Raw genomic sequence first — 13,351 nt, forward strand, 5'->3', positions numbered from 1 at the left:
TGGTACAAGCTCCAAATTTGGTATACGTGTGCTCCAGGACCCATTCTCTCAGAAAAGTACGTTACCCACGTTGAAAAACAAAATGGCCGCCATTTTTCAAGATGGCCGTCTCATAAAATAGGAAAAAGGGTTTTCAGTGCTAAACGTCTATAAATAGGAACATGCTATTGATCCAAATGTTAAATAGATTGTATTTTGACTGGAGAAATATATTTTGGCACTAATATTCGAAAATGGTTACCAGTTTTCAAGATGGCGGCCATTGCATGACTTAAAATCAGTACTTTTGTTGCTGTCTTACAAAATTATCACAGATATTGATGGGCAACATCTGTGATCATGTATTGAGGTGATGCGGTCAAGCTCTATTACATTATGTGAACTAGAGGGGGAGCACTCAGGAGAGTGCAAAACCTCCACCGCCAATACTGCTGGGTCACTCAAGTGAACCTTATATCTTATTCATTAAATATGATGTCAACAGTGCTGACAGAATTATAGTTCTTTTCTCCATTTTTTTTTTTGGGGGGGGGGGGGGGGTTGGAAATCACTTAAAACAATTTTTTGGGGGGGACGGGACCAAGTCCAAAATTTAATGGCATGATCGTTGGACCATACCTAACCCCCCCCCCCCCCACAAAGTTTCGTCGAAATCCCTCGAGTTTTTCCATAATACTATTCACAAACAAATAAACAGAAAGGAGTGAAAACAGTAACCTCCGATCTTCGATGGCAGAGGTTAATAAGAGTGATGTTAAAGCACAACCAGGGCACACTGGTGACATCACTGCTGTGACACTCAGCATGGGGTACAGTGTCGGCTTATAGTGTACTATTTGTATCTGGAGTTTAATAACCTAAACTGTAGTTTGTAGTATACTTGAGTGTCCCAAATGCTATCTAATAAGCCCCTGTATATATTTCATCTGGAAGTATAGCTAGTTGTAGTATTACACTATTAGATAGCTGCGCCTGAATTGACAGGATGTGCCAGCGCGGGAGAGCCGAGCCAAGGGTAATGGGGCTTCCGTTACCCAGAAGGTGTACAGATCGCATGGGACTTAAATGGCATTGGATGAACGATCGGGCTAGGTGTAGGGCATTTGTATGTATGAACCTAGTTGTATCCCATATCTCAATGTGCTTATGTATTTTGTACGGTTAGGTGGTAAAAGGATAAACCCTCGGCCTTAACCTGTCCAATATGTCCACCAATAATCCGTTGAGTTGTACTCCTAAAACTGACTGGATGAAGTGTTGCCTCTGTCAGACTGATACAAAAGAAGAGTTGAAGTCTCCCCCAACCTGTTATGAGTGTAGTTCTGATGGTTATTCCATGATAGCAAAAAACCTACCACAATTTCAGGCAATCCACCAGTTACCGATCAGGTTAGACCCATCCAGATTGGATGAAGGAGGTGGTATTGAGGATACACTGAGGCAAAATAGTGCCAAGTACCACCAAAATTGTCGCAAAATGTTTGACAGCTATAAACTTGAGCGTGCCACTAAAAGAGCAGCTGAAATTCAAAATGATCCAGGAGAAGGGCACTCAAAAATGTGAAGAACCAGCATGGAAGTGCAACGGTGTTTCCTATGTGAAAAAGATGCAACCAAAGTCAAAGTCAAAGAGGCTTAATGAATGTGCTCGCAATCTTAATGATGGCAAGCTTTTGGCTGTCTTGAGTGGTGGAGATGTGGTTGCCCTGGAACTGAAATACCACTACTCTTGCTTAACAGCTCTGTATCATAGATAGAGGGCACACGTTGCAGCCAAGAACAAAGAAAAAGTCCAGTCATCCCAAGAAAAGGAAGTCTTCCCTTTGGTGTTCTCTGAACTTCTTACCTATGTCATTGAGACAAGAAACAGCAGTGATGGGCCTGTTTCGTTTCGACTTGCTAACTTGGTGAGTCTTTACAAGGAAAGACTTGAACAATTTGGAACAGATATACCTGATGTGAACTCTACCAGACTGAAAGAAAAGCTTTTGGCAGAGATACCTGCGTTGGAAACCTACAAGGATGGACGTGATGTTTATCTGACATTCAAGAAGGATGTAGGTCCTGTCATGTCAGAAGCATCAACCTACTCTGATGCCATCATTCTCGCCAAAGCTGCCAAGATATTGCGTAGGCACATGCTTGATCACAAATGTAACTAGAGGGGGAGCATTCGGCAGAGTGCAAAACCACCGCCGCCAATACTGCTGGGTCACTTAAGTGAACCTGATATCCTATTCATTGTAGGTCAAAACGGATCAGACTCCACTGAACCACGATTGAATAAACTAAACTAGATCAACGCGCATGTAGAAATGCCAAAAAAAAAAAAAAATCAAATTTTTTTTTTTTAAAAAGTTGCAAATTTTGTTTTCTTTTTTCTCTAACAAATTTTTTGGGGGGGTTGGAAATCACTTAAAACATGTAGAAATGCAAAAAAAATTCAACTATTTTTGAAATAAAATCGAAATTTTTTTGAAAAAAAGTTGCAAATTTTTTTTTTTTCTCTAACAAATTTTTGTTGTTGTTGTTGGAAATCACTTAAAACATGTAGAAATGCAAAAATAAAACTTCAAATACTTTTTTTAAAATGGCCGCCATAGTGGCCATATTGGACTTTGGACATATTGGACTCTGTTCATGCTAAGACAAGAAAGAGACACCTTGTAGAAATGCTCCATGACCATGGTCTCAATATTCCATATGATTGAGTACTCGACATATCAGCTCAGCTGGGAGATGCAACTGTAGCCAGATATGTAGAGGAAAGTGTGGTTTGTCCTCCCAAACTGAGGAAAGGTCTTTTCAGCACATCTGCGATGGATAACATCGACCATAATCCCTCTTCCACAACGGCGACCACATCATTCCATGGAACCAGCGTATCCATCTTTCAACATAAAACATCAGGAAATCAAGGAGAAGTACAGGAACCAATTCTAATTAAGAATACCAAAGTAAAGAAAGTCCCAGAAATCCCCGACTCATATACAAATGTCTATCCTGCGTTCTTTACAACAAAGAACCCCTCTCCTCCCAAAGGCAAAGTTACATGTGAATCTGTGCCAAGTCTCCCCCTAACCAATGAATATGAGTGGTTGCAGAAGATTAGCCTCACACAAGAAGTACATGACAATCTTAACATCACTTGGTCAGTCCATCATGCAGAGAAAAAGAGAGGTCTTGCATTTGAAGTGAGTATTACAGCACTTCTGCCCCTCCTTTGTGATAAAGCTCACTCAGTTGCCACTGTAAGGCACTCCATGAACAAAGTCAGGGATACTATTGCACACCTCAACCCAGGACAGGTCCCTGTGATAACCGCAGACAGCCTATTTTGCACTTCTCAAACAAGTCCAGTGGCACTGGCCTGACCTGTATAGTGAGGATAAATGTGTTGTCATGTTTGGGGGCCTCCACATAGAGATGGCTGCTTTAAGGTCTCTTGGAACCCTACTTCAAAACAGTGGGTGGACAGGTGCTCTTGTGAAGTCTGGGGTGGCTTCTTCTGGAATGGCAGAGTCCTTTCTTTCTGCCTCAAGTGTCATAAGAACACGCCATATGCGCCAAGTTACAGCGTGTTCCCTCTACATGCTCCAAAAGGAAGCATATGAGCATCATTGTGTAGAAGAGAATGAAGAAGCTCTGGATTTTGATGACTGGTGTGAGAAACGCAGAAAAGAGAGTCCTCAATTTCAATTCTGGGATCTTGTGTTGTCAATGGAATTGGTGACGTTCTCGTTGGTCAGGTCTTTCAGGGAGGCCAACTTCGGTTTGTATTGCGAAGCACTGGCTGCTCTAATCCCCTTGTTCTTTGCAAACAACAATGTGAACTATGCCACATGGCTTCCCATCCATCTTAGAGACATGGTCACTTTGGAACACACTCACCCTGAGGTCTTTAATGAATTTCAACTGGGAAATTTTGTGGTAGACAAGACTAACAGGGAGTTTTCTGGCTTGGCCATTGACCAAGCACATGAACAGGCCAATGCAGTAGTGAAAGGTGATGGTGGTGCCATTGGGCTTACTGAGGTTCCAGCTGCACTGAGTAGGTGGATGGTGTCTGGACCAGAAGTTAGCGTGCTAATATCACAGTATGAGTTGGCGTCACTGGCCAAAGTGGCAAATGAAGATATCACGCACCATGAGCAAACCAGCCTATCTCAGAAATCCTTCTCTGACAAGGTCCAGAAATTGTTTGGTGAAATGAAGGATCTAGGCAATCCTTTTCAGGAAGAATCAAAAGACCTGCTCACATTGGACTCAAAAACCATCATGCATCCTAGTACTGCTGAACTTGTAAGGACTCACCTTGAGAAAGGTAAAGTTGCCTTCCGAGAATTTTTCAATGGTCTGGGTGACGGAGCTTCCTTCTATAAGCCCATCAAAAAGAACAAAGCAGACTTCTTTCGCCAAGAGGCAGCTGCAACTTCTGGTGACATGAAGCAGCAGGTACTCAAAGATGATTGCCGTCTGTTCTCGCAACTCTTTATATCCTGCCAAGCACGAGAGTGTGACCTGCTTGAGTTTTTCCAACATGAAAACCAGTCTTTTCCTGCAGCGCTGAGTGACAATGGGAAACTCCACACTGGTCAGAATTCGCAACTTGCAAAAATTCTGGAAGCTACAGTTACTCCTCCCGACACTAGACCAGGATGTGATGCTGTTATCATTGTTGGGTCCTCTCTTGGGTATTCATTGCCACCAAAGACATCAAAGACCTTTGAGGAATATGCTGTCCGAGATGTGGTTCCAAAAATTCAGATGTACTCATCGAATTTCGTGAGGACAGACATAGTTTTTGATGTTTATTGGACTTCCAGCCTGAAGGCTGAAACAAGATCAAAGAGAGGCAAAGGGGATCGACGCCGAGTGATGGAGAAAACCAAGCTGCCACCTAACTGGAAAAGTTTCCTGAGAGACAACAACAACAACAACGACAGAGCTCTTTGGGTTCCTTGCTGATAAGATAGTGACCATGTGTCCTGACAATGTCATTGTTGTGACCAAAGGAGATCAGGCTCTTTCCAAAAGATCCATCAGTCTTGATGGCTTAAGTCCTTGCAACCACGAGGAAGCCGACTCCAGAATCTTCACTCATGCTCTTCATGCAGCCAAGCAACAGATGACGTCTGTGTTGATTAAAGCATGTGACACAGATGTTCTCGTTGTTGTAGTCAGTGTTTTTGCTACCCTCCAAGACGCAGGCATGGGAATGCTGTGGGTTGAATTTGGCCAGGGTCAGTTCATTAAGTGGTTGCCAATTCATGACATGGTGGCGAATCTTGGCCCAGACAAATCCAGTGACATGCTGTTCTTTCACGCCTTCACTGGCTGTGATATTCTGTCAGCTTTTCGCGGAAAAGGCAAAAAAACTGCATGGCAAGTATGAGAGGTTTACCCTCAAATGACTCCCGTCTTCAAGAAGTTAAGTCAGTACCCACCAGTCGTGGAAAATGCAGACTACAACGTCCTTGAGAAGTTTGTCATCACCATGTCTGACAAGAACAGCACTATGAACAAAGTTGATGAGGCAAGACTGGACTTGTTCGCTCAGAAGCAAAGGTCTTATGATGCCATTCCACCGACAAGCGCAGCTCTCATACAGCATGTCAAACGGTCTGCCTACCAAGCAGGCTGCATATGGGGCCAGGCAACAGTGTGCAAAATGCAAACTGAAAGCCCTGCTAACTGGGGGTGGCAGAAAGATGGTGAGGTCTGGCAAGTCTTTTGGACGACCCTTCCACCCATTGCCCAGAGTTGTCAGCAGTTAACAAAATGTGGCTGCAAGACGGAATTCCGAGGGCGATGTAAATGCTATCGCTTCAGTCTCAAGTATACACAGTTGTGTGCATGCAAATGTGAGGACTAAATGATTGACTAATCCACCACGTGAATCAAAAGATAATAATTTCCTGCTGTATATGCTATATTATTCTTCATTTTTTTTCCTTTTGCAAAATGTAGCGCTAAAAGAGCCTGTCGTCATTTATTTCCGGCCATATCATCTTAGTTTTCGATAATTACGATTTTGTAAGTGCAGAAATGGATTTTTCTCACTCAAAAACATATATTTCGATGCATAGAACGTTAAAATAGCATTATTCCATCAAAATTTAGCTCAAACACAGATTCAAACCACCTCAAATGGTGGCCATCTTGAAAAATGGCGGCCATTTTGTTTTTCAACGTGGGTAGCGTACTTTTCTGAGAGAATAGGTCCTGGAGCACATGTATACCAAATTTGGTACTTGTACCACCAAGTGAAAGATTATTTCAGTAATCTGCTGCACTAATTGTGTCCAATAGCCCTGGAGACTGCTTTGGCAGCACCAATGCTCTGTGCAGAGTATGGTCCCAATGGATTTGGAGTTTGTGAGGAAACCACAGCTAACCTTCCTTTTCAACCTCGCAAGTGGTTCACTCGTTCACTTGCAATCTTAGATATCTTACTCTCCAGAAAACCTGATGGCCAAACAGGCTTAACAGTGTTTCGCATGCCCACACACACGGACAAGATGCTTGACGACCACAGTGATTACCCTTTGTGTCACAAGATGAGCTGTGCGAAAGCACTGCTCGACTGTGATAAGTCCAGGTGTGGGAGTTGTGCAGAATGGTGCACCAAAATCCAAAGAGTCCATCAATTGCTGCAAGCCAACCACCATCTCTGACAGTTCATCAAGAAATGCCATCAAAAAATAAAACCAAGGCAGGACATGACAATAAAATCCAATAAGATTGTCATAGTCCGCTACATTAGAACAGCTTCAGAACTTGCCAATCGCTTGCTGCAGTGCTACGATTTCCACATTACCCACAAACACAATGTGACTCTCTATTCCACTGCCACCAAAACCCAAGGACAAGGTGGGTAGACGGGACGATCTCAGATCATCTATACCATCCCCTGTCATAACCTCCCCACCAATTATGTTGGTCAAACGGGGAAACGGTTGGCCAGAAGACTGGTGAAACAACAACATACGGTAACCAGAAATGAACACTCCTCCACCATCGCAACATACAACTGCACCGTGAACCACACATTCATGTGGATAAGCCACAGTCATGGGACGGTCTATTCCAAGGCCTTCGCGTGGGACGACCAGTTGATAAACAGCTGTGTTGACCTCAACACAGCTTACCAAGCCCAATGGAGTCATCTTCTGAGGACAGAAGCTTGACTGCTCCCAAAACATGTGTTTGACTGTGTGTATGTATATATATAATTTTCCCCCTTACACGGAACTTCAACGCAGGAGGCCATTAGACCCATCGAAGCCTGTGCAATGGTTGTTTATCCATGCTCTTTCCTTTTCTAAATGCTGAGCATCAAGCTAGGAATCAGCACGTACCATTTTTAAAGTCTTTTGGTTTGACTCAGCTGCGGTTTGTATCACCAACCTTCCAGACTCAGAGTGAACACTCTAACCCAGTGTTTCTCAAGGTGGGGCGCATGCCCCACCGGTGGGGCATGGCAATATTTTGGTGGGGCATGAGGATTCAGAATTAATGAATCAATATATGATCGCTTTCATAGCTTTGCTATGAGTTCCCTTCTTGGTTGACTCAGCCATTTCTGGTGGATTTATCTGAAGCACCAGAGCAATACCAAGAGGAGTTATGCGAGTTGCAACAAGATGAGTCTGTGAAAACTCTTTTCAAGATCAAAGGAACCATGATGTGGCTGTCTGAGGAGAGCGAAAAGAAATACCCAAACTCGACTACTTTGGCAAGGGAAGTACTGATAAATTTTCCATCATCTTATTTAGTCGAATGTGGATTTAGTGTTGTTGCCGATTTGCTGCAAGCGAAGAGAAATCGACTGGAAATAACAAAACGTGGCGATTTAAGGCTGAAACGGACAAAATTGGTTCCTCGAATCAAACAAATCTGCAGCCAGCGTCAAGCGCAGGGCTCCCATTGAAGTGAGTAGCAATTGAATAAAATTTAGAATAAAGTTTTAATAAAGCCTTTTGAATACATATGTAGCATATTGTACTGTATTGTCTCCAATCATGGTGAGGCATACGATTTTTTTGAAAATCAAAGTGGGGCGTGGGACAAAAAAGGTTGAGAAACACTGCTCTAACCATTCTATCGCCAAGTCTGGTAAACGGTTTGACACGAGTTTGTTTGTTCAGTAGTGAAACGGTGCAACTGACCTGCAAAGCCTGAGCAGCAAAACCAAGGCCCAGCTGTTTGCAGACGACCATTGCTTCAAGCATTCCCCACCCAAGAGAGCAAATGGAACCCCATTGCAGAGAACCATTTTGAGTCTTCTCCAGCACTTCAACCCGACCTTCATTAGGATCACGTCCACCTGTCAGGCGTATCTGTGGGCAAGTTGAAGAACAATTATGGAGTAAGTTGGTAATGGCAAAAAAAAAAAAACGAATTGCTGAATGTTAACTCCCAGCTGTCTTATCGTTTCTAACTTGTTAACTCTTTTCTGGAATTCAATTGAGGTAACGATAGTCTCTCTGTTTTCTACCACGTCCTTACCAATATTTCTTCCTCCACACTCTGTCCTCCGAATCTCTCCAGCAACTCCAGAATGCATACATTCTTTCAGTAACCTTCTTCTGGTTAAACTTCCAAAATCCAGGCTGACTGCACACCTCAACTCTTATTCCTCGCGTCCCCTGTCCATGGAACCACCTTCCAGGGCTGTTCTGTCTCACTCTTCCCTCTAGAACTTCAAGCAAGCAGTTCACCGCAATCTCTTGTCATCGTCATTTCTGACTCATGACATTTATACCCCCATTAACCTTTTCTAACTCAACCATTGTATTTGTTGGTTTCAGTGTATCCTCCCATCCCCCTCTCCTCGTTTCCTGTTTGTTAATTCCCTTGATGTTTGTCCCATCAATCAGTTCTACCCTGCCATTCCACGAGCCTCACTCCTGCAAGTAAATGACTCCTCACCCCAATGCATATGACCAGGAGGGGTGAAAATGAGGGATTAGGGGGAAGGGGGGGCCATGGCCTCCCTTCCCAAAGTGATACGGAAATGGGGAGCACAACTTCAGTTAACGGCATGGTCCTTATGTTTCATGAAGAGTTTGGTCTGCATTTCGCCATCAGTTTCTGAGAAGATTTTCAAATAAGTTACCGGAATTTGAGGCAAAACACCCCTTTTCAATTTCTTGTAGGTGGCGGATCCAGCTCGGGAGCACAACCCCATGAGACCTTACTGTTCTGATGTATCATACCAAATTTGGTCCATATTGGTTGGGTAGTTTGCAAGGAGAAAATGTTTGAGTCAAATGTTAATGTACGTACATACAGATGACCGGACGCCAGGACGATTATTTCGGAGAAACAACCGAATAAATAAAGATTATTTATTTTACTGCTTACTTGCACAGGAAAACTTAACCTGATGTTCGAAATGTAAAACATTTATGATACAAAACAAGAAAGTGAAGTCATAAAGTTGGCCTGTACCCTGCTTTCCAACCCCAGTGCCGGCACGTAGCACTGCACAGCTGCGTTTTCTCGAAGATTGCAGTGATCCTTCTCGACCTCGCTGAACTTGCAATCTGTGAGAGACTTCTCACGGCCAGAGCACTCAACATTGGTCATATGCATTGGGCCTGAACCTGCATGCACACCACACAGGGGTACAAAGTAGCGGTTTCGATGGAAGATAGTTGCAAAAGTGGAAAAACACCAGAATAAGTCCAAAAATTTTTTCCCACCAAAATGAAAAAAACCTGCTTTCACGATCAAAATCAATGCTGTCACCATCTACTGGTTTGAAGTGCAATACAGTACTTTTTAGAAAAAAAAAGAAAAAAAGAAAAGACATCACAAGTACTTTATGATCAATTGCTAATTTAAACATTCAATCAAAGTGGTAGATGAATTAAAACAAAGACTCAAAATTGTCATCATATCAAAAATTGTCAAATAACATCATCATCATTGGACCATACTCTTTACAGAGCAGACAGGATCCCAGTACACTTTGTGGGGGGAAACTGTGGGATCTTTAACATCCACCAACTAATGCCTGCTGATGGGAGACTCGTTGAGCATCCATCCCAGGGAGAGCACACACATTGATAAATCATCCTGCCTGTGAAACACCGGGATGACAGTTTATAGTTGAGTCGGGATTCGAACCCAGGCGAGACAGCTTCGAGTGAGCATGCATACCTCTCGGCTTCCCTGCCGTGATGTTAACGAAAGGAAACACACACACATTGATGAATCGCCCTGCCTGTCCATCGATCCATCCATTGGGACCATACTCTGTGCAGAGCATTAGTGCTGCCTAAGCAGTCTCCTTGGTTATTGGACACAATACTGGACGAGTCGCCACTCCGACACAGGACACCAGCAAGCTGGAACTCATTTTGCCAACCTCAGAAGGATGACAGGCTGAGTCAACCCCACCTGATGTTAATTCAACAGAAAAGCAGAATTTGAACTCGGGACCATAGGATCCCAAGCACACCGCTCTAACCATTAAGCCAACGCCAGGCACTCAGCTTGTGAAACACCGGGATGACAGTTTATAGCTGGGTCAGGATTCGCTATCCTGGCAGCCGACAACTTAAGAGAAGAGAGCCATAATTAACAACCCAAAAACACCTCATCTTGGTATATACTTAGATATCAAACGAAGTGGACTCTTAATCTTGAGCGCCAAAGGAGATTATATTTTCCTACCCATATGGGCAACTTCAGGGAGTTGAAGCCATCCAAATATCCACAAAAGCGGCCTCTGCAACAGCCTCAGTACCTTGGCTGCCGACCCATCTTCCATACTAAACTAAAACTCATCTCTGAATGCTCACTGTTTGCATGTTACAGCCAAACTAGAAAGGCAATCGGTAGAGCGCATACCTCCACCACTCAATACCTGATCCATGGGAACATATCGGGCCCAATACATTTTTGAGATATCGTGCGATATATCGTTTTTGGTCCTATCTCTCAATGGTGAAGAATCACTTGAAAAATTATCAGATCCGGATCCGGATCCAGATCTTCACCAAAACTGAATCCATTCGTCCTTGTCACACACACACAACATATCCACAAAATTTCAGCCGGATCCATCTCCAACTTTTTGAGATATCCTGCACACAAACAAACAAATGAAATTGCTCGTTGAGCAAGGAATTGCCGTAATAACTTTGTCATATCTCCATGATCTCTGAAAAAAACAAAAACCTGGAAATCAATTTGGTTCTTATAAGTCGATAGTGCTCCTGTTTAATGAGCTATAACACTTAGTTTGGTCATGATCATAACTTGGAAATCAATCGGACTTGAAATGGCGTTTTTATCGCAATTTGAAAGTTTTGACCCGACCCCCCCCCCCGCCTGACATTCGACCCCCGACCGCTAAGAAGGGTGTTGGTGTGACACCTCAATGAGACATGTGGTTGGATGCAGAATTGGAAGATGCACATTTTGGATTTAGTTTGAAGTCGATACGACCATTTTAGCGGACCTTGACCTTGACCTTTGACCGAGATTCACCAAAAACAACAAGTGTCTAAGTTGGACCAAGGCCGACGTCTGTACCCAGTTTGGTCATGATCGCTGAAACGGTGTGGCTGCTGCAGGGTAAACAAACACACAAACAAACACAGACAGAATGACACACAAAACCGACCAACATAATTGCCGAAATCTGAAGGATTCCAGCAATTAACAAACAAACCAACAGACAGGGGTGAAAACAAAACCTTCTTTACCTTCGGTGGTGGAGGTAATGAGACCTGGCTGCTGAGTGATGTCACCATTGAAACAAATTGCCTTGTGTTACTCCATCTTTAACAGAATTGACAACAATAGAAAAATGGTATGACTTGAAATGGAAAAATACCATTTTAATAAATGATGATGATGATGATGATGATGATGATGATGATGATGATGATGATGATGATTTGTACTATCCTGTTATATAAATTGTTGGTGCTGCCAAAGCAGTTTTTTGGCAAGTGTTATATTTTCACCCCTGTCTGTCTGTGCATGTTTGTTTGTCTGCCTGTGAGCATGATATCCCAAAGACATGGATGTATTCGTACAAAATTTGGTGGACATGTTGGGTGTGTCATAAGGACCAATTGATTCGATTTTGGTGAAGATCCGAATCTGGATCTGGATATGCAAATTATTAAATTTTTTAAGTGCTTCCTCACAATTGAGAGATAGGACCAAAACGATATAAAGCATGATATCGACCTCCACCACCGAAGGTGAGGGAGGTTATGTTTTCACCCCTCTCTGTCTGTTTGTGTACAGGATATCAAACAAAGTTGTGGACAGATCCGGATGACATTTTGTGGACAGGTTCGGTGTGTGACAAGGACGAACTAATTAGATTTTCGTGAAGATCCAGATTCGGATCCTTGAATTTTTTTAAGTGATTCTTCAATTTGAGAGATAGGGTCAAAAACTATATATATATATATATATATATATATATATATATATATATATATATATATATATATATATATATATATATATATATATATATATATATATATATATATATATATATATATATATATATATATATATAACAAGATGTCTCAAAAAGTTGTACACGGATTTGGATGAAACTAGGTGGACATGTTGGGCATGTGACTAAGAATAATTGGTTCAATTTTTGTCAAGATCACAGTCCAGATCCAGATGTGATAAAAAATTTTTTAAGTGATTCTTCACCATTGAGAGATCGGGCCAAAAACGATTTATGGCATGATATTTCAAAAATGTATTGGGCCCCATATGTTCTCGGAGATCAGGATCGCGTGGTAGAGCTATGCGCTCTACGAAGTGTCATCGTTATTATTTGTTCTCCATCCCAGTTGAGCGAACCTCTTATGAGCCATTCTAATGAGTCTTCTTCGTCAATCCCAACTCAGTCCAATTGTTTTTTTTGTATTTCCCTGCTCTTTTGTCATTCTCCCAGTTGTTGGTGGATATTTGTTGGTATTTACTTTAATGTTTATTTTGTCTTTTTTGCAATTGTTGGGGCTGTATTTGTTGCCGTTTCATTTTCCTGTGTGGTATCTTCTATTCACACCTGTTTTTGGAAATTCCTTACAAGGTCTTCTTCTTGCGTATGGCAGCTTGGCTGCCAGGTAGCTATCATTTTGTTGGGTGTGACTATGCCGCTGATGCTGTGCCCCGATACCAGGACACTGGTACTCATTTTGCCAACATCAGAAGGATGACAGGCTGAGTCAACCCCACCTGGTGTTAATCCAGTGGCCAACAGGGCTTGAACTCAGGACCCTAAGATCCCAAGCCAGACACCCTTACCACTAAGGCAACACAAGGCTTCCTTGCAAGGTGAATTAGGGATAGG

The 13,351-nt window shown here is 42.6% G+C and overlaps 1 protein-coding gene across 3 annotated transcripts in view; it reads right to left on the bottom strand.

Moving 5' to 3' along the window:
• Positions 1-13,351, bottom strand: part of LOC147035411 (lysyl oxidase homolog 2-like) — a 201,714-nt gene that overhangs the window by 70,289 nt on the left and 118,074 nt on the right. For all 3 annotated transcript variants that reach the window (XM_085897886.1, XM_085897904.1, XM_085897895.1), the window contains exons 7-8: positions 9,457-9,611; positions 8,172-8,342 (exon numbers count right to left, since the gene is read on the bottom strand). In XM_085897886.1, the coding sequence (XP_085754012.1) occupies positions 8,172-8,342; positions 9,457-9,611 (326 nt within the window). The remainder of the gene's footprint in view (positions 1-8,171; positions 8,343-9,456; positions 9,612-13,351) is intronic.

The sequence above is a fragment of the Eptatretus burgeri genome, chromosome 1 (genome assembly GCF_056783735.1).
Source record: "Eptatretus burgeri isolate ZD-2024b chromosome 1, Ebu_testis_v1, whole genome shotgun sequence".
NCBI classification, from domain to species: domain Eukaryota; kingdom Metazoa; phylum Chordata; class Myxini; order Myxiniformes; family Myxinidae; genus Eptatretus; species Eptatretus burgeri.